Source organism: Channa argus, chromosome 16, assembly GCF_033026475.1.
Source record: "Channa argus isolate prfri chromosome 16, Channa argus male v1.0, whole genome shotgun sequence".
Lineage (NCBI taxonomy): Eukaryota > Metazoa > Chordata > Actinopteri > Anabantiformes > Channidae > Channa > Channa argus.
In genome coordinates, this window is record NC_090212.1 from 2841507 (window position 1) to 2862903 (window position 21397).

General features: G+C 38.9%; 1 protein-coding gene across 4 annotated transcripts in view; it reads left to right on the forward strand.

Annotated features, from left to right (window-relative positions):
- LOC137101960 (serine-rich adhesin for platelets-like) overlaps positions 1–21397 on the forward strand; it is a 40968-nt gene that overhangs the window by 13317 nt on the left and 6254 nt on the right. The window contains exons 2-11 of one of the 4 annotated variants that reach the window (XM_067480983.1): positions 3125–3266; positions 8428–9839; positions 10991–12084; positions 12952–17996; positions 18926–18964; positions 19048–19166; positions 19480–19657; positions 19901–20040; positions 20507–20633; positions 20721–20756. In XM_067480983.1, coding sequence (XP_067337084.1) covers positions 3125–3266; positions 8428–9839; positions 10991–12084; positions 12952–17996; positions 18926–18964; positions 19048–19166; positions 19480–19657; positions 19901–20040; positions 20507–20633; positions 20721–20756 — 8332 coding nt within the window. Of the gene's footprint in view, positions 1–3124; positions 3267–6448; positions 6592–6994; positions 7304–8427; positions 9840–10990; positions 12085–12951; positions 17997–18925; positions 18965–19047; positions 19167–19479; positions 19658–19900; positions 20041–20506; positions 20634–20720; positions 20757–21397 lie in introns of those variants that run through there. The other 3 variants (XM_067480984.1, XM_067480985.1, XM_067480986.1) reach the window with 3 other exon arrangements.

Here is a 21397-nt window from a genome sequence, read left to right on the forward strand (position 1 = left end):
TTCAGGGTGTAACCTGCCACTTGACCAATGTCTGAAGCCACCATCTAAATGATAAGCTGATGGATGGCTCGAAGTGACGGCAAGAAAGCACAGTTTAGGGAGTTAGGGACTGCAAACCTTCCATCATGAATGCGGAGGCAGAGCAATATTATTTCTAGTTAGTGTTAAGTGCTGTAATTTGATCTAAATGTATCGACTATAAACTGAATTTAGTATGGTTACATATATACTCTCAAAATTTTAGCCACCAACTTTAGCTGCTTTCAACAATTTTGCACCTGTTTAATTATGCTTTACAGCATAAAGCACAGCATAAGACATAGTGTAAATAAATTACTGGGGGCACTGGAAAACAACATTTTAACCTCGATACAGCCTTCATGCAGGGACCATCATTTCTCATCTCACTGTAACAGTGTTTATTGGCTGTCTAGATAAGGGCCTGGCCTACTCAACTTTTCTTTTCTGTACCCTGTGCTTCTTCTTAAAATATTTTCTACAAGATAAGTTTTTAACCTAAGAAATCTTTGAGCAGTTACATCAGTTGGCCTAGTGTAGCACGGCATAACAACAAACATTCCTTGTTGAAATCTAATCAATTGTAAAGCGCTTACACAGAAGAGCTTTTGTCAGTCAGCTGGTTTGTGCATACAGAGTGAGAGAAACACAAACAATTTCCTCCAACTACCTTTTTTTACCTTTACCAAGTCAAAGGTTACTGTCATTTTTTAGGCAAAGAGGTCACAATTTATTCTTCCAATCTTTCAGTAAACTCAAGCCTGTATAGCCTTGTAAACCAGCCCTGTTTAGTTGTTCATTGTGTTTATTTTGCTTTTTGCCAACTTGGTACAGTTCTAGTCCTTAGGAAGCTCTGCAGCAAGACCACGAGCAAAGGCACTGTGAAACATAGCATCAGCACTTTGCCTTTTAAGATACGTCCTATCAATTTGTACAGGGGGCTTCAAGTTTTGGAAGCAGCTTTTTCCATGTATACCAAAAAGCGGCCATTGGTGCTAAAGTGACAGCAGAGAACAAATTAATTTCCACTTTGTGAGTCAGACATTTTTCACATTTTTCAATAAAACCAGTTTTAAATTAATTGTTTTGTGATTCAGACATTTTTCACATTTTTCAATAAAACAAGTTTTAATTTAATCGTTTAAATGAATTTCTCATATCACCCAGCCCTAGCTAAAATGCACTTCCTCAAAGATGCACGAGGACCACTCTGGCAATATTCTGCCTCAAATTTGTGATCTTGGAGTGTGATCAACTAAATACATGACACAGTCATGTGTTTACAGCACAGCAGTGTCACATGTTGGAGGTGTCTCTAGCGAACTGGAATACCCAATGCAGCAGTATGAGGATGTTGCCTATTACTCTCTTCACCTACAGAGCATGTATCAACATGATCAGACTGTGGTGTAACTTTAATTCCAATATGGACATATTTTATTGAAAGCAACACGCCTCTGCTTGTTTCTTGGGGGATGCTGAAAGGCATTTTGAGAAGAAGATTTATAGAGATGGAGCATACAGATAAAAAATAAATAACATTTTTATCAACACATGACTCCAATGACATTGATTCACTAAATATTTTGTACTTGATATTTTACTTTCCATGGAGCATGTATGACCTTCCTTTTGCTCAGGTTTCCTCTTTATTCTTATTTGCTTAGCCTTATCAGCTATTTCTCATTATTTTCTGCTATTATCTCTTAACCCATTTACAACATATCAAGAAAAAAAGCTTGGAAAACTGTCATCCTGTGCCCTATTTTTGATTAAAAGGGGAATACTAAAGGCATCACTTCCTTTGAAAGATTTCTTACATCATGTAAACATTATCATTGCAAGTCCAATCATATGATCAGCCTATTTGATCAAGCCAAAAGTTTGAGTGGTACTGTAGCTCAGCCTCTATAAATAACGTAAATATGCTGGAATATCTGCCAACTTTCGGCATCAGTTGCTTACTGTCTATTCATTATTTTGAGAGTACGTCTTAGATCTACTGCTGATGCTCATTAGTTATTTAACAATTCTGCATCTTTACCGCAAAGAAACTCCTGAAAAAGTTTTCATGGTAATCAAAATATGTTTGTCAGTCATTATCCGCACAGCCTGCCGTCAAAATGTTGGCACACTTTAATGCAGACGAAAGCTACAAAACAAGTATATATGTCAACTGAATTGCCCTTCGGCCAGTTTTCCTTGAAAACAAATCTAATTCTGCCCCTTTGTGGGCAAACATGGTATTGCAACTTATCTCATCTGGATATGTTGGATTTTGGGAAAAGTAATGACATCACACCTGTGCTCTTACTACAAGAAGCTGAACTATTGACATTATGTCATGTTACAGTACTACCTTGTATCCACAGTGCACCATTGTACATCTATTGTTTAAACAAGGTCGAATGTCGTCAAATGTATAATGATGTACTCACTGTTCAGAGGTATGTTTGGTTTCAGACTGGGCGTGATTCATATGTAAATAAGTGGAGACAACTAACTAACTTGAGCTTAAAACAAATGCACCTCCTCATGTCACACACATGTTCTAGAATTCTCCACGGCGCGCTGATTGGCCAGGGTACGTGGTTTGCTGCTGGGGAATGAATGTCGTCGGGCAAGTGTCATATTGTCTGTCACCTCCGTGTGTTTTGTCAACTCATGGCAAAATAGATTAAAGAATGTAACTGCCGTTGAAAACAATTAGAGGTGTCAGCACCTAAGAACACCAACATGTTCTGTGCCTGGCTACAGCAGAGCAGGGTTTGACGTTATATGTGCATAATTCTCATGAGGAACGTTATATAACACTGTGTATAGCCTGTTATCCTGTATGTTACTGAACTTTTTAAAGCCTATAAAGTTGTATGTTTATGTGCTCCCTGGTCTTTTTCAGCATTTCAGCATTGTCCTTTAATTATTCCTTTATCATTGTATGTATTTATATTTGTAATACAACTTTGTGAAATTAAGATACCAGGTTAAAATGTAATGAATTTGAGGAATACATACGAAGTGAAACAAAGGCTAATGACATAACATCCTCTGTGTCCCTTCACCCCCCTCTATATCTTCCTCTGTGTTTCCTGCCTCTCTCTACCAGAAGCTACGACCAGATGAGTGTTTCCACAGATTGTGGTTTCCGGACTGAATTGGACTGGGACCCTCAATCTGAGTCCACCTCCATGATGAGCTTCGACATGACTCAGCCATACAGCCTTTCTTCGCCCACGAAAATGTCCAAGGTTGGTTTGATTAGCACATTTTTACATCTGTTGTTAGTTTTAAAAAAGTTAAAAGGGGAGGTTTTACAGATGTGTGCCTGCATGTGGGCGTGTGTTTGCCTGTCCAATCTTTGCAAATACAGCATAGAATCTGCAGCCTAGATATAATTGGAGAACGCATACTTTTTATTTCAACTTTCTATAAAGTGACTATAGTTTCTTGACAACAATTGTTGTAAAATAAAAACCTGACAGCCAATAATTCTTCTTGTGGTTCATGCCCATCATCATAGTAACATAATAAGTAACAAACATAAGTATAGCTGCAGGTATGTACTGCACAACAATGTATTTGGACTACTTCTCTAGAGCAGACGTTTCAGTGCTATAACTTAACAAAGCATTAAACATTAAGCTGGACTACTAAAAGTTACACTGTTATCGATTAGGAAGCCAAGAAAATACTTCAACATACGGTTTCTTCACTTCAAACAACTACAACAGGAAATCCAGCTACATACTCATGCATTCTGGCCATGGCAGGATATTCGCTGTTTCAAAATATAATTTGATTAGTCAGAGTAAAAACAGGCTCTCGATATAAATGGCACTCCAATTACAATTTCCACAACATAATCTGTAAATTGCACTGGGCATTGCCCATATTTGCACAAAAATGACACTCCCTGCATTGTGTCCCTCAAATGTTGACCTAGAGTACAAGAGCTGGGAAAAGTAATTAGATTAAAGGGGAAAAATTGAAGCAGCACACAGTGAATAAAATTCTGCTTTAAATTCAGCAATGAAAATGAAGCACAGGTTAACTTTGTATGGCGTGATCTTAATTGATTTCACTGGATTGGACTGAAAAGTTTGGACTAACAAGCATTTGGGAACTGACAAGGCCAGTTGTTCCTTTACCTCAGATTTTTAGCTGCTCAACAGGCTTCCTTTGTCTTTTTTTTTCCCACTTCATAATTTTCCATACTTTTTTGAGTGGGTGAAAAGCTGGGCAGCCGGCAGGTCCGTTTATTACCAGGACTCTCTTTCTTCTGACCCATGCTGTACATACATGCAAAATGTTGTTTTGTTGTTGTGTGGAGCGTTCATAGATGTACGAGTTACCGTGACCTGATGTGCAATGATGCACGACTCCAGCATCACAGATTCTGGTTTTTGAATTGTTCAGTGATAACAACAAAGAACTTCAAATTTTAACAACAGGACAATTTTACATTTAGCCTCGGTCTATTTTACTGGGTGGCTGCCAGTTGTAAATAGTCCCAGTTCACATTTACTAATTAAAGGCCTTAAAAAGTGTTAAGTTCAGTTTGATAGAGCAGTGGTCCATAAACCACAGCATCAGTGGTCCCACTCCTGGTTCCTCCTGGCCACACGTGGATGTGTCCCTAGCTAAGACACCAATCCCCAAAGTCCCTAGTGTCTGCTACTTACTTGCTAGTTGCTTTGATTAAAAGTGTCTGTAAATACTGCAGGCACAGGTGGCGTGGAGTACAGAGTAAATCAGAGTTAACTGGAAAAAAACAGCTTAATTGAAAAAAAGTGCCCTGTTAAAGGAAACAAGTAGTTAGTTTTGAATTGATTTAAACTAACATTTTAACTGTTTAGTTAATCTTGTTGTAAATCCACAGCTCTGAACTTATTATATTTACATTATATTAACTTGCCAGTCTATAGCTACAGTAATTAACACTGCACGTTTGAGTTACATTTGAGTTATTTTCAAAAGAGAGAAGTTTAATATTTCAGAGTTCATGTTGATTTCACAGGTCTGTAAACAGATGTAGCAGTTTCAGCTGCGTGAGTCCATTACTCTTACGCTGATTGCTCCTTTATTGTCCCACGGATTGGCATGTGACGACAGTATATGGTCTGCTAAAGTAAATATGTTTTAGTTTTGATCAACTGAGAAACAACTATAAAATAAATCACGCACCTAGTTTGAAGTTTATGAACAGATTGTATTACAGAATTATTTGCTTATTTTGGTGCAGGAGAAGGACAGAGATCCAAACATGTTCCGTAGAGCAGCAGAGGGCAGGCTGTAAGTAAGGATTGGGTTTTTAATAATTCACCATCAAATGATAAGAAAAACCTTAAATCAATGTATCATATTAGCCAACTGTGTATCTTTATTATGACTACGTAGTCATAGTTTAATAGTAAACTATTTTTTCCAACATTGAATGCTCATGGTCTTGAACAACAGCACAGCTATTAGAAAGAAAAGATCTTTTTTTGAAGTGGTATTAAAAACGTCTTAAAAAGTCTTAAATTAAACGTGCATATACCGGTAGACACCCTAAGTTTTGAATTAGCATGGGCTTAGAGAAGGTGGCACTCTTTTTGGACCTTTCTTTGCATGTTGGAGTTTTAACTTGTATTTATGGATGTAGCAACAAACAGAAATGTGTTTTTAGGCTTTAAATTTAGCCTTGTTTTACAACCTTGTTCCTTGCCTGCAGAGATTTAGCTGGAAAGAGGGTTTTCAAAACGTTTAACTTAATATTTATTTACAAATTACGCAGTGTCCAAACGTTTTTTTAGAAACAGGGTTGTACAATTTTATGCAGGTTCTATGATTATCATAGGGGTTAAAGTATGTGGTCAGGCTTACCTTCCCTTTCCAGTTTATTCTGCAATACCATTTATGTAGAAGACAGTATTAAACGCTTAGCGACTGACTGGCCTGAGATGAATATAAAAACATATTTAGTGGCACTAAAAGTTTGCTTCCCCTTTAAGATGAGATGCACATACTGCGATCCTATGGGATTCCATTGTCCCTGGGCTACTTTCCTTAGTTTCAAACCTGTCAAACCTGCTCTCAGTACTGTTTCTATTACTGGGAATTGTTGATGTATGATTATTTTTGGGATTTAAGCATGTGTATAAAGGGTATATTGAACAAAATTTTCATTTCATGAGGTTTACAAGTGGATTTTTTTTTTTTTTTTTTTTTACCAATTGGGCATGCAGGCTAAATGAGCTAATGCCCTGCAGTGTTTAAGAGGAATAAAGATCAATACTGTATGTGCCTGGATTATTATCAGCTGCTGAGATCAGTGAACGAAGCAGGGCTTTGCCTGAAGGATAAGGAAGTGGGCCAAAATGCACACACATATTCTACTTTATCTCCACCTACCTAACATTTGTCATGCTACGAGTAAATAGAAGGGCAGTGCTTACAGCCATAGTAGTAGCTTTGCATAGAGGGACAACAAGTAACCATTCAAGACTAAACATACATCCTGAACACAGGATACTTGATTTATGCTCTTTTATGTACTTCAGCGTGGTGGACTTGAATCGAAACAAACTAGAGGTACAGTGCAACGCCTGCATATTAAACCTAAACCACCTCTATCGATTTTTGTGTTTGTGGATTTCTTTGTATTTAGACACCAACAGGAAAATTGGCCCAAACTTTGTTTGCTTAGGGAAATTATGGAGAATATGTTCAAACGCTTTTCTGACATAAATATGTGTGTTTAGAAGCCTGAAATCCTGCTGTTTAACTCACAGTTATGGATAGCAGAATGTATTCACTCAGTCTGACTGCTCTGCACCTTTGAGCTACTTCAGTGCACACTTGCTTTCTAAATGATACATTTCATTGCAGAACTGATACCACGTAAACTCACAGAACTTTTGATTTTCCTAGCTTTAGAATGAGGAAGGGTGGAGCTGTCTCCAGCAAGTTTATCCACACCCTTCAATTTCACTGCATAATGAATTCCTTTTGCCTGTTTGCCATGTGAACTGTCTTCCACAGTTTTTTTTCACACTGTTGCTGTGATGCAAATGGCCATGCCCCCGAGTCAAACACTTTGTTCAGACCTGGCAGACGGTTAAAGTACACAAGTCATTGCAGTGAGTACCGCTTGTCTCCTTATGAAAGAGGACTTCTTTTTTTATGCAGACCAGGAAAGAAGTAGGAAACGGACTTTTACATTTACTTCCCCAAGCACTTATGTAACAATCTACGGATCTTTATGTCCTCTGCAAAACCTCAGTAACTCCAGGAAATTGAAATGGTATGTAAAGTGTTTATTTACATTGTTGAGTTTATGCCGTGTGTCTTATGGCAGCATGGTGCTTTTTGCTTTGTGTCCTCTTACAAGGTTTCTTAGTCACAAGTGGTGGTTTTGATTACACACCTTGTGCACTTTACCCTATTGTAGTATTAGATACCAATACAGTTGTTGTTATTATTGGTCTCTTTATGGACCTAAGGCCATCGTGTTCTTTCTTACTGTTTGTGCAATATGCACAGTCGGTAGCGCTGGCAAGTGAACCTTGAGCTGAGCATCAGAGAGTTTTTATTTCTCTCTAGTTAGTCATTTGTCATCCCACTATCATGTGATTGTTTCACCAGTGTTCTGTTACTTGCACCAGGGTTGAACCTTTCTAATTGTGTAGTATTATGCAGCCTAACCATTTTCTTAATTGATGCCCTACAATGCAATACTGTTTAAACATAAATATTTAAAAAAGTGGACCATTTGCACCAAAAATTTATTGTTGAGTCATCATAAGATTTTTGTGATCTATAAAAAGTCATAAGTTCTCATTAGTAATTAGATTTATTATATACAGCTATATTGTTTGTTTTATAACAAAACCATTTATTGTATCCATTTTCAAAAAACATGTTGTTTGATATATTGCTATTATGTCAAATATGTTTCAAAAGACAAATCTTTGCAATTTATCGCAAATATGCTTGTAAGCTGTAGCTTTTGCACTAAACAGTGAGGTGTGCTCAACTGCACAGGACATCACTAACCATATATAACTTGGTGATTCTGTGTAGAACAAAATAGCATATGTGATCTTTCTGGGAGAGCTTGTTTGAAACCACCAAACGGCTCTTCTGTAAAAAAAAAAAAGAATTTTGACAGTCACATATTCTTATAATTGTGTTGCTGTTCTACATACAGTATCTCTCGCCACTGCTAATTATTTCAGCATAGTCATATAGTCCACATAGTCCTATAGCCTTTCATATAACCTATCTTTTCTAACTTGCTTTTCTAATTTTCATGTTGTCCATGTTCCAAGGAAGCATACTTTGTTTTGAATTTTGACTTTAGTTTACATTTGTTTGTGCATTTGTTTTACAGTTGAATAACTAAGCAGGTAATGTGTCTGGTTTCAGAATTTTGAGGAGAAGAAGGGAGTGTTTGATCGCCTCAGTAGCTTCTTCAACTCTAAGAGAAGGAAGAGCAGTAGTAGGCAGCATTCAGATGCCTCCAGCGATGCAAGTTCCCCAACATCACCCCGGTCTCATCAGGAGGACGGATTAAAGACTCCAAGTCCCTCTCAGAAAGACAGTGAGCTAACAGGGCTATGTGATGCGTTCCGAACTGAGGCAGAGCATGGTGACACCCTGAGCCAAGGCTCCAGTCTTAGTGCCTTAAGCATTGCGTCTGTTCTGGCAAATGATCCAGAGCTCCCATTCGCTGAGAGTAACAGCAGTGGCAGAAGCAGTGTGAGGGAGGTGAATGTGTGCAGGGTCAGCACTGCCAGCGGTGAAAAGAATTCTGGAAATGCGACCCCCACCTCTCCAGAGCCTGCGACTATCACTCATTTGAATACTGATAATATCTCTGAGTTGAGCTTTACAGATTTAGTAGTGGAGGAAGTAAGCAAGAGGCTGCAGGTTAATTTGGAAGAAAACATCCTGAAGAACAATGAGGTTTTCAGTGAGAACAGTAGAGTTAGTCCAACCACAATGACATCATTTAATGTTCCCCTTTCTATCTCCTCTCCAGTTGAGGCCCCAAAGTCACCAAACTTAACTTCTATAATCTTAGCATCAAAGAAAGCATCTGTAAAAGTTGGAGAGACTGGAAACATCACTTCTCTTACTGGAGTGAAATTACGCCCTCAGTCATCAATCTTACACCTCAAAGAGGAGGAAGACTCTGTATGTATGGAGAGGGAAAATTCAAGAGCAAAGAGGAAGGGTCACATATTTGCAGGGGAAATTAAAGACACAGCGCAGAGCTCCTCACCTGAGAGAGAGGAAATACCTAGAGAACATTCACCTGTCCAACTCCACAAAGCCATATGGGTAGAAACACACATGGGAGAGGAGGAGGAAGGGGAGAGGGAGGGAGAAAAAGAGAATAATATACTGGAACAAGAGGAGGAGGTCTTTAGAGCAGACTCGCCTCCTGTGCTGGCTATACCTGTCACAGTAATTCCTGACTACGACTCAACCACACAGGGAGCTGAAGACAGCCCCTCTACTCCGTCAGAGACTCTGTCGTCCAGTGGCAGCTTGCCAGGATCCACTATCTCCCAAGCAGCGGCTACAGGGAAGTTCCAAACAACTTCACTGCAGCCAGAGGAGCCAGACATTGGCACAAAAACAAACCAAAGTTCCTTTCAGGAGAAACACAAATTGAGAGAAATTCGTGTGACGCGCAAGACTGTGAATCTGCCTTCAAAGCACAAGAATGCGTACGTAAGCTCAGAGCCAAGTTTGGACAGGAATGTTTCGAAAGGAGAGGAGTACGGTGGAGACTCAGTTTTAACCATTTCAGATACAACAGAAGTAGAACCGTGAGTATCTGTCTATTTTTCATTTCCTGTTCTTGTTTAATAGTTCCTTTCATCCTGGGAGAAACATAAAGCAGGGGAGCTGACGAGAGCTAAGCTGACATGCAACATGAGCTCTGAGTTCCCATGCTCCTTTGTACCAGAGAACAATACAGGCTTAAACTGCATTGAGGCACTGAAATATTTATATGTAGCACATCTAACCACACAAAAAGTGACTTTCCTAAAAGTTCCTTAAAGTCAATGCTTATTATTATTAAATGTAACATCAACGAATCAGAATTTGTTTGTTTTTGTCAAATTTCCATTAAAATGAAGGTCACAATTGCATTGTTTACCTATGGTGTATATCATTACCTGAATGGGTTAGTGGGTTATTACAGAACTTGACGAGCAACTGGTGACTACTGCCTGCACCCTTTTGTTTGAATTTAGGGTTACATGAATATACCTAGACACAAGGCTATAGAAAAACCACATACTGCACTCAAAAGAATAAAACATGAATAGGGGTGTGACAGTTGCATTACCTTGAACATTTTTGAGTCCTTGTGCACTTTATGTCACAGATGATCCTTTCTGAAAAATTCCTGAACAAAGATATATGGTTAGAGGACTGATTTGATGATGTAGAACAGTGATTTTACCGTAGTTTCCCTTCTGCTTGTGAATACTTTTAAGTACATTGATGAGTTTAAATAAAGTTTAAAGTCTCCTTCAAGACTGTACATTTACACAACGTAAAAATAAACAGATTATTGACATGTTGGGAAATATAACTGTTAACTTGCCTCCGAGCTAAATATCACATTGTTAAACCTAGCTTATTGTAAAGACTGTCCAAAGAAATCTACCATAATTTGTGTTTATTTATTCCTTACAAGGGCTGATATTCAAGCAGATAATCTGTGATTTTGCCAAAAAATAGTCCACCATATAACTTGCAAAACCACAAGATGGAATCTTAAAAGTTGGGATTTTGTAAGTTGTAGTTCCATAGTATAAATGTAAAACTCTAACCTAAAAACTGTACTTGTACAAATGCAGTACTCGAATAATTTTCCTGTTACTTTTCACAATATGTTTTACTTTTGAAACAATATGTGGTTCTCAAGGATATTCTAACATGTTTCTGTTTATGGTTACCTCTCCAGTCTTCCAAGCTTCCAAAATAAAAATGCAGAACTCAAAGAAGCCAATCTTGAGACATTCACAACAACAGATGAGACCCAAATTTCTGACACTAATACTCTTGAACATTTAGTCAAAGAAAAAATTGACTCTGAGGCTTCTGACCTTGATGATATTGCTTTACCCTCAGACATGTATAAAGCAAAGTCACAAGCAGCAGGGTCTGCAATAAGAGGCCAAGAGGTCAGCCCAGCTAAACCCTATAAACAAGGGGTTAAAGTGGCAGAAGAAATTCAGCGCACTACAGCAAGCGGAGCAAAGACCCCATCTTCTGCAACTGGAAGCAAGGCAAAAAATGTCACAACAAAGTCAAAGGGCTCCAAAGAGGGCACAAAAATGGAAAAATCCACTGACATTACACCACAGAGTGAAAATAGCAAAGAGAGAACAAGTTGTATCTCACCAACATTAATGAAACAAGACCAGAGCTCCAGTGGTTCTTCAGGTACAACAACTTCCAAGTCCAAAATTCCAAAGAGGTCCACATCAGATGCTGATGTCAAATCACCAGTGACAACAGATAAACCATCACTTACTGATGCTGCCAGTTCGTCCAAACTGCAGAAGCAACGTAAAACCAGAGAAGCTTTGAAATCTCCAGTCACTACACACAAACCTGGCAGGAAACCAAGTTTTGAGGAAGCTAAGGGGGGGAAATCTGTGTCAGGGGACATTTCTCCCACAAAAAACACATCCAAGACTGGAAAAAAGTTTGTTAAAGAAAAGTCAGATGAGGATGCTGACGCTGTACACCTGATAAACGGTGTAGAGAAAGAGCAAAAGGAGTGTACTGAGAAAACAAGACACTCATCCGGCAAGGAAGGCCATCTGGAGATTAACATCCCTGTGGCATCAAAGACTCGGTTGCCAATTTCATCTCCAACAAGAAAAAAGAATGATGATGTAAAACAAACTAGTGGTAGCAATTATCAAAAAACGTCATTTGGTCAGACAGCCTCAGACAGAGCCAAGCGGAGTTCAGAGCAGCAAGGAGCATCCCCTGAAGAGAGACCTGGTAATGAGACACTACCTCCACTCTCTGAAAGTCCCAAGAAAGGTAAAATACCAAATCTTTACAGTAAATGAGTCACTTTGAGTACTGTTTAATTTGTTATCATAATTGGATTATTTTGGCTGCGGACTGTAAATCAAAAAATACTTGATTAGCTTTGAGGTTTAAATATGTTTTTGTTATAAAATTGTAAGATTGATACCACTTGCATTAAGCAAACATGAAGCTGCAGCTAGTCTAAGCTCCCACGATTGATATTTATCAATAAGCAAAATCGAACATGCTTACTGAACTTTAGAGAGGCTAGAATATATCTAAAATATATCTAATTTATGGAGCACTAGACCCAGATTAAATTTAGCTTGTGTTTTTTTTTTTTTCCCAGTTCAGGTTTAAAACTTTTGTTAAACCCTCCAAAATCATGACGATATAGAGCAGAGTTTGGTTTCTGTTATGAATGTGATGACAATTAGAGCATAATGATGGTCGTCAGTAGCACATTTCTGGCAGTAAATTGTGGATAGAAATATAGACAAATTTTTTTTAGACCAACTTTTTTATTGCTAACAATAGCTTGCTAATCATTGCTTGAAATTTCCCATCCTGTAGCTCTGTCTATGTCTATGCCTGTCACCAAATCCCCCTCTATCCTAACCCAGAGCCAGTGCTGCTGTGTGGACACAACTGTTGCTCTGCTACTCATATTGTATTTTTTGAATACTTTGGTTATATTAGCCAGACAGAATTGAGTAGTGCCCCTTTAAGGCAGAGTCAGGTTAGTTGTTTCCCACTGGTTTTCAGTCTTAATGAAAACTTAGGTTAAGTGGCTCAAAGTTTATACAGACTGTAAAATAAAATACCATAAATTGTTGTTTTGTTGTTTTAAAACCATCTGTGTGTATATGTTTCCAGGTAGCATCCTTTCAACTAGACAACTTAAACACATGACTAAAAGAAGCATTAGCCAGGAAGATAATGACAACTCATGTGTGTCTCCACCTCCCTGCAAGCAAGAGAAAACTGTCTCATCGAAGCTGCCTATACAGAGTGAAAACACCAAACTCCAGAAGAGTCCAGTGAAGGAGTCAGCTGATTCCTTATCATCATTGAGCAAACTTCCTACACGGGGTCAGAGGGGCTCTGACAAATTAAAATCGAGAAAACCTCAGCAGTCCCCGACTGAGAATTCTACTACGACTAAACAGGATTCAAATGACAACAACAGTACTGTATCTGACAGTGCCAGTGGTAACATATTCAAATTTAAGTCTGTGTCTACAGAGGGTGAAGACATCCAGTCCAATACCAGTAAAATAAAACTAAAAGGAAAAGAGACAAATAAATTAAACAGCTTAACCAGTCCTACAGATAAAAACATTTCAAAAATTCAACAAAGACAAAACAACGAAATTATCACAGCAAATGCTCAGGTAGCACTTTCAGAAGCAGAAGACTCATTGCCGAGCAGTGAGGTTGCTAAAGCAATTCCAGCCCAGACAGAGACCCTGGGAAGACAGCATGAAGGTAAACGACAACCAAAGCAAAGAAACGAACACATTCAGAGTGACAACACTACACAGGAGCCTTTACCAGAAGGTTCTTCAGAAGAAGTCAGCATTTCTGAGACAATCCAGCTTACATGTAACATAAAACCAGGTTTAATCCAGGAAAATGAGCCTAATTCTGCAATACTGGCTCAGGAAACATTACAAGGCAATGAGCCTGTAAATTATATGTCTGTCAAACCTGCTGTGGCTGACACTGGGCACCGTGACATCATGACCCACTCCGATGAGGAAGGTATCTTACCAAGTAATGTTTCATTTAAAGCAACCACTGAGTTCACTTCTAACAAACAGTTTACCAAGAAAAGTATTCCTGCTAAATTTGCCTTGAAAGACCAAGGCGCTAAGCCAGAAGATGTACCTGCAGCCACTTATATTGCTGTATCAGGTGATGCTAACCCTGCCAGTACAGATCAGCAAATGGAAAATGAGTTATTTAAGGACCAAATCACAGGTCTTGACAATGACATATTGCCCTTCACATTAGGGACAGGTTCAGTTAAAAATGCTGAGGTAAAGGAGAAAAGAAAAGAGGATTTGGGTAGAAAATCAACAGAGGCTCTGGGATTTCAAACAGAGACTGTGAGTGAGTGTGAATTGCCCAAGAATGTTGAATATAAGCTGGACAAAGGGCCCCTTTTACTTGCAGGAGAATTGGAAAGACCGGAGACCGACTGTAAACCAAATGAAAAACTGAATAGCGCAGCAGCAGACAACACTGATTTACAAAGCATTTGCAAAAAGGAGCTCAAGGGCATAGCCATTGAGCATAAAGATGAGAAAGAAGTTACAAAACCCGATAAATCATCGGATCTATCATCAGAGGAAAAAAGTTTACTGGCTGACTCTGAGAACAGACCGCAGATGGTTGTTACAGCAGTGGATGAGAAGAGCAGAGAGACAGAGCAAGCGAAATGTGTACTTCATGAAGCTATAGCCAGTGTGGTTGATACTAAAAATGAAGATGAGATTCTTTCGAAAGAAAATAATGGCAATACTGAAACACAACAGGCAGAACAGAGATTGAAGGCATCAGCAGTGAAAAATGAACAAGAGCCCAAGCAACTTCTAACTAAGGAGGACAACACAGATAAGGTGGGCAAACATGCTAATGTAGAGGAAAAGCAAACAGCAGATGGCATAAAATTTCAAATGGTGACTGCTAAAGTTAATAAAGGAAAGAAGAGTTTACCAAATGAAATGTCTGAATCTAAATTTAGAAACCAAAAGGACAAGAAGGATATTGCTACAGATGAAATTAAGGATATAAAAAATACTAATGGATCAGCCAAATCCAAATGCCCAAATGCTAACCTTGAACAGGAACCTGAGATACATGAAGTTAAAGAAAAGAAAATGGAAAACAGTAGTTTAGAAATAGCTAGAACACAGGAACTCACAGAAAACACAAGCCGGAAAATACATACTGCTCAAGAACTCTGCTCTTTAAGCACAAATTCTGAAGAGTGGACCGAAAGGAGAGATTTGCCTTCAAAGATTTTGGTGAATAAGAGTGGAGCTGAGACTGCTAACTCAGCAGTCAGAGAAAAAGGAGAGAAAAACAACAACTTCCTTCAACAGGACCCAGATACAGTAAGAACACAAGGTCTGGAAAAGACATCGGAGAACCAAAATGAAAAAACAGATAAAATTCAAGAACTTAAACCAAATAGCACTAGTGCTAAAGGATCCAAAGCAAAGACTGACACCAAGGATTCGTCAGCAAAAAGTTTGAATGAGATGCCAACTGTGGTTTCTAACAGTGATGTTAGAAAGCAACAGACCCAGAAGCCCGTGATTGTTAAAAGCCACGATGAAGACTTCACAGAAGTAGAGAAAAACAAATCAAAAGAATTGAAATGTCCAAGTACTACTCTAAAACAGGAGCCAGAGACCATAAGATCGGATAAGTCATCAGAAAGCCAAATTCAAGAACTGGAGTGTATAAGGACCAAAATCTTCAATGCTCAGGGAGCTAAAGAGCAGATTGAAACAGAGGAGCCATCAATTAAGACTTTAATTAGTGAGACTGCAACTAGCAGTGACATATGCATCCAACATGTAGAGGGGCCTATAATTATTGGAGTCCAAGATAAAGACACAACAAAACCAGACAAAAACAAATTGACAGAATCCAAATGTCTAAATAATGAGTTAGAACGGGAAACAGAGGGAGAACAAAATAAAGTTCCAGAGAAGACAATGAAAAGCCAGAAATCAGATATGACTCAAGAACTTGACTCTTTAAGCACTAGTACTGAAGGTGAAGAAAGGACTGAAAAAAAGGATTTGAGAAATAAGAGTGAAATGGAGACTGTCAACTCAGAAGTAAATAACCAGAAAGAGGCTGTTACTGCTAGAAACCTAATTAAAGGCATAGAAAAAGAAAAGGAAAACAAAACAACTGACTTGAAACATCTAGATTCTAAACTACAAGCCAAGACAAGCGAGAATCAAAATATGAAAACAGATACAACTCAAGAAGTTAATCCCATAAGCACTAGTGCTAAAGGTACCGATGAAAAAGCTGAAACCAAAGATTCGTCAGTAAAGAGTGAGGCTACTAATAATAACAGTGAAGTTGGTGACCAACTCGCTCCGAGGACCATCATTGATAAAATCCAAGATAAGGATATCACAAAACTGCAGAAAAAACTATCAAAGGAATCTGAATGTTCAAATACTGACTTCAAACAGGAAACACAGACAGTCAGAAAAGAGAAGGTGTCAGAAAGCCAAATTCATGAACTTAAGTGTGTAAATGCTCCAGGAAGTAAAGAGAAGAGAGCAACAACAGATTCATCAATAAAGAGTTTGAAGAACGAGACTTTAATTGAGAACAGTAACTCAAACCAGACGGCCTCAATATTCAAAGATGAGCTTGTGGAGATTAAGAAGCCAGATGAAAGCCCTGATCAGTCTGCAGATTCCAAAGCTCCAAATGCTAACCAAGAAGAAAAACCAAAGAGTGCGACCAAAGAAAGTATTGAAACAAAAAAAGATGCTAAAGTGCCTGAAAACTTAAATCAAGTTTACACACTTGAAAAGATAAGTAGTGAGCATGTTCAAGATGAAAATAAAGTGCCAAAGCAAGAGGATCAGCAGATAAATTCCTCAAGGCTAGATGTCAACCAGGAGTCAGAACATATTTTTGTAAAGGATGTTAGCAAAACAGTTTCTCATAAATCCGATCTCAGTACTAATGTTCAAAGGAATGATGAAAACATCAACAAACAAATAAAAACACATAGTGGTTTGAAAGAGGAATTGCAAACTTTAAGAAAGGAGACAATTTTAAATGTTAGTGGTACAGCAAAACCATCCAGTCCATCTCAAGGTCTTCAGCTAAAGAAAGAATCTCCATCTAGCTGGTTGGATGTGGAACATAAGCAGAAACAGAAAAAGGAACACAAAAAGAGACTAAATGCGTCGGCCAGCGAGGATGAATCTTTAGAGGTCGATGACTTTGATGATTTTATTAGGAGCATTAAGGAAAGTGGAATTCCTTTCGCACTACCTGCAAAGAGGCGCATTCGTAAAAAGTCTCCCACTCCGTCTCCCCATTTTGCCATGCCGGCCATCAAGGAGGACCGTTTTGAGAGAACATTTGATCCTGACGAATTCCAGTTTGGCTTAAGGAAAAATGGCAAATCGTTTAGGGATCCTTCCCCAGCTATGGTGATAAAACAAAAAGCAGCCAATAGGGAAGGACGGACCTTGGAAAAACATGCACAAGATAATGCACCGAGCACACCCCAAGACCAAATGAAATCACATGATCAGGTAGAAGGGATACATGGAGTAAAACAGGGAACCGACTCGAGTAAAGACGAGAGACCAAACAATGGAGAAGAACCTGGGAAGCTGACATCAAGACTTGAAAGGATGTCCATCCTCTCCAGCTTACTGAGTTCCCCCCGGACCTCCAGGAAGAGCAAAGAGGGAACTACCTCTGCCACAAATAGCCCACTTTCATCCAACCAACAAAAAGATCTGCCGTCCCTTTGGAAGCAGGGAGCTGTTGATTCACTGCCACCTGGAGTCGATGTAGATAAGCAGGGTGGGAAAAATACAGATCAAGCCCCACTTGTGGGTGGTGATGCAGGTAAAGTTAGTGAGTCAGTTTTTTGCCCCTCCGCCCCTCCTGTGCCTGTGTTCTCTGAGATAAAGCTGCCTGATCATTTAGAGAAATACCTCAAGAAGGACACAAATGAATCTGAGGCCTCCCAGGGTTCTACACAACCAATTAAAATGAAAAGTAATCCTGAAGGCAATACGGATATGGACCAGGCCTCAATAGCAGGAGTGCATGATGTGGATCCAACACTGCCTTCGACTGCCAAAAACAGTCAACAGAATCCTCCAAATGCGGTTTTTACCACTCAAAAAAAGGTAAGTAATCGAATAATTGCTGCTTCAGTTATTATTCTGGTTATGCATAGCCTTTAGAAATAGTGGGGCAATAACCACCTAAAGGCCGAATGGGTTTCGACGTACAAAACACAGATATTTCGAGTTTATTTCCATTGAGATCCTAGTGTCCTAGCTACATACAGTATCCTGTTCTTTTGTTTTGTGTTGCATCAGTCATGAATCATTTGCAAGTGAGGACATGAGAAAGCATCATATCCTCAAAGTGGAATTTTACACAGGAAATTGTTGCCAAGCTCAGCTCATCTAAAGCTCAACTGTGCTGTCAACATAAGATATTTGCATTTAGATGCAAATAAAGCAGATGCTATGCAAAAACATGTTTGTGTTTAGATGACCACATTGTCTTTACTTTGGTCCTTTAAGAACCCAGACAGGACAAGATATTTGTTTTGAGCTTTAGCAGTCAAAAGAAGTACTTATGCAGTTTCTATGTAGCAGTAATGAAAGACCGATGAGATGAACAGTTTAGGGAAAAAATTGAAATTAGAATTTGACCCCCAAAAGACCAAAACACTGCATATTCAGTTGGCTGTAACATTTAATATATATTGTGGCTACATATTGTATCAAGTTCATAACTTGTGGGGCGACTGTGGCGCAGGAAGGTAGAGCGGTTGTCCACCAATCTCACAGTTGTTGGTTCAATCCCCGGCTCCTCCGATCACATGTCGAAGTGTCCTTGAGCAAGACACTGAACCCCAACTTAGTTGCTCCCGGTGAGTGTTGGCCAGCTGCATAGCAGCTCCCCCATCGGTGTATGAATGTGTGTGTGATTGTGAGTGTGAATGGGTGAATAAGAAGCAGTGTAAAGCGCTTTGAGTGCCAATAGGTAGAAAAGCGCTATATAAGTGCAGACCATTTAACTTAAATGTTACCTTTCCTTGCAGATACCTGCAGTAAGAGGGTTCCACAAAAGGCCTGGAAAGGTATGATTAAATGTTCACATTTTAAAGTCATATGCATAAGTAAAAACAAATGCTAGCAGTGAAAATTATTTTTTTTGATCCAGATTGTTATTCATGAGCACTCTCAGTTTGGAGGGGAAGCTTATGAGCTCTACCATGATGTAGAAGATACGACCATGATGAAACTGTCCCCTGTCATCTCTGTTAGAGTCATTAGAGGATGGTGAGAGTCTTTTTGCTAATTAAAATCCGTATGAAAATGTTTTTTTCTTTTTCTTATTGTGCACTGTTAACATTTTTTTGCTGGCAATGAGCGACAGGGGCCAGAACACACACTGTATTATCAGAGTTATCAGAGTACCCATGCTGACCTTTTGCATATTATCTTAATATTTTTCACTCTTCAGTTTTTCATGATTTTTCTTTGTTCCCATAAACACATCTCTTCTCCCCTCCACTGATGTTTTTTTTTTGTGTTAAACTGCTCCTTCACTAACTACTTAATTTGACCTAAATTTAAAACCATCTCTCTTTAGTTGGCTTCTCTATGAAAAACCTGGCTTCCAGGGGCGTACAATCCCCTTGGAGGAAGGTCCTACAGAGAACATTGTGAATATATGGGCAGAGCAGAAGACTCCAACAACACAGGACCAGATGGGTCAACCTGTTCCAACAGAACCAGTGGTCATAGGCTCTATCAGACTGGCAGTTAGAGTAAGTTTCATAAATTGTGTTACTTTTTGTCGTCTAGTGTTGATGCATGTAGAATTTCTGTAGTAAATACTGCTGGATATTATCCTAATATAAAGTGTTTATAAATATTTATTAATTTATTGGTTTTATGACTTACATGTTGGTACACAAACATTGTTAGTGTATTGGCATTGCAGATGGTAATTTAATGAGTTTTAGTTGTGAAGGCTAACTTTAAAGTAAAAACTTTATTTAATATTTTAGGACTATAGCATACCCCGGATTGACCTGTTTGCTGAGGTAAATGGGCTGGGGAGGATGTCATCCTACTGTGATGAGACCGTAGAAATTGGCTCCTATGGGATCCCACAGTCAACTGGCTCCATTAAGGTCCATTCAGGAGTGTAAGTGCAGCTGTTGTTATGTCACTAATGTAAAGCAACGGGTAAAACCGTTGAGTGGCGTTGTTGCATTGTGAAAACCGAGGGTTGGTTTTAATGTTTTTCAGAGAACAATTGTACCCGGCCCTTTTTGTTTTTATTCCAAAGTTACCCTGCAGCTAACTAGTAGACTTAAATCAAAAGAAATATGCAAAATTTGTTGAGACTGGTCAGAAAGTCTATGCATAGCATCTTTTTTTTTTTTTTGCCTGTGAAGGAATGCGGGTTGCAGGCCAAAGCTTGTACTTGTAAGAGTTTTAACTGCTGCTGATTATTAATGGGTAGCACTTACATTTTCAACAGGCTCGTGGTGTAGACAGTGAAAGTACTGCACTTCAGTCATTACTATCATGTGACACATCCTTGAGGAAAACATGTTAAGGACAGACCCCCTCACCTTTTCTTACCCTTCCTCTTTTTGCATGTTTAGCTGGCTGGTGTACTCTGATCCGGGCTTTGGAGGTTTGGTAGCAGTGGTGGAGGTGGGGGAGTATCCATGCCCAGAGACCTGGGGTTTCCCCGAGCCCTTCATTGGGTCTCTCAGACCCCTTCAAATGGTATTGTAGCTGAAATACGGACATACGTTTGTACCGTAGTGTCATTTTGTTAATAGTCTGTCTGACTGTCTACTTTCCTTATTTCAGGGACCAATTAAGGTGGAACATCCAAATGAAGTCAAGGTTTGTTTTGCATTGCATTACAACAGTATCGGCTGTTTATAAAAAACAGTGTCAAAACAATTTCCTGTACTTTTACACGCATGTTGTAACTAGGCCTTAGAGAAAGCAAGGTGGAGAAAGGAGAGCTTATCATGGTTATTGAGTAGATGTGTTAATGGCTTGGCTTAAATTCAAATGGCATTTTGACACACTTCAGCTTGTTCATGCATGTGTATTGATTTGAAAATATTGTGTAAAGATCCCTGTGTGTCAAATATTTGTTTATATGTATGTGATGAAAGCACAGATGGCTTCCTCTCAACATTTTGGTGGAAAGAGGGATCAGATTTATTCTGAAGTGATAACTTTAAGAAGTACTCAAAGTTCACACAGGTACATATAAAAATCAAAATGCTCAGTGTCAAGGACAAAGCCGAGAATGTTTAACTCTTGCAGTCACACTGACTTCAAACATAAGCTACTTACTATGGGATGTAGTCTATGTACCAAACACAGAACATTATGTTAAGAGATGTTGTATGTATGATGTTGCTGTGGAATGAATGGCATTATCCCTTGGGACAGGAATGGGCCATAACACATGCATAGGACCCCTGTCTGTAGTTGAGACCCATCATTTAAATCCTTACTCTCCTCTCATC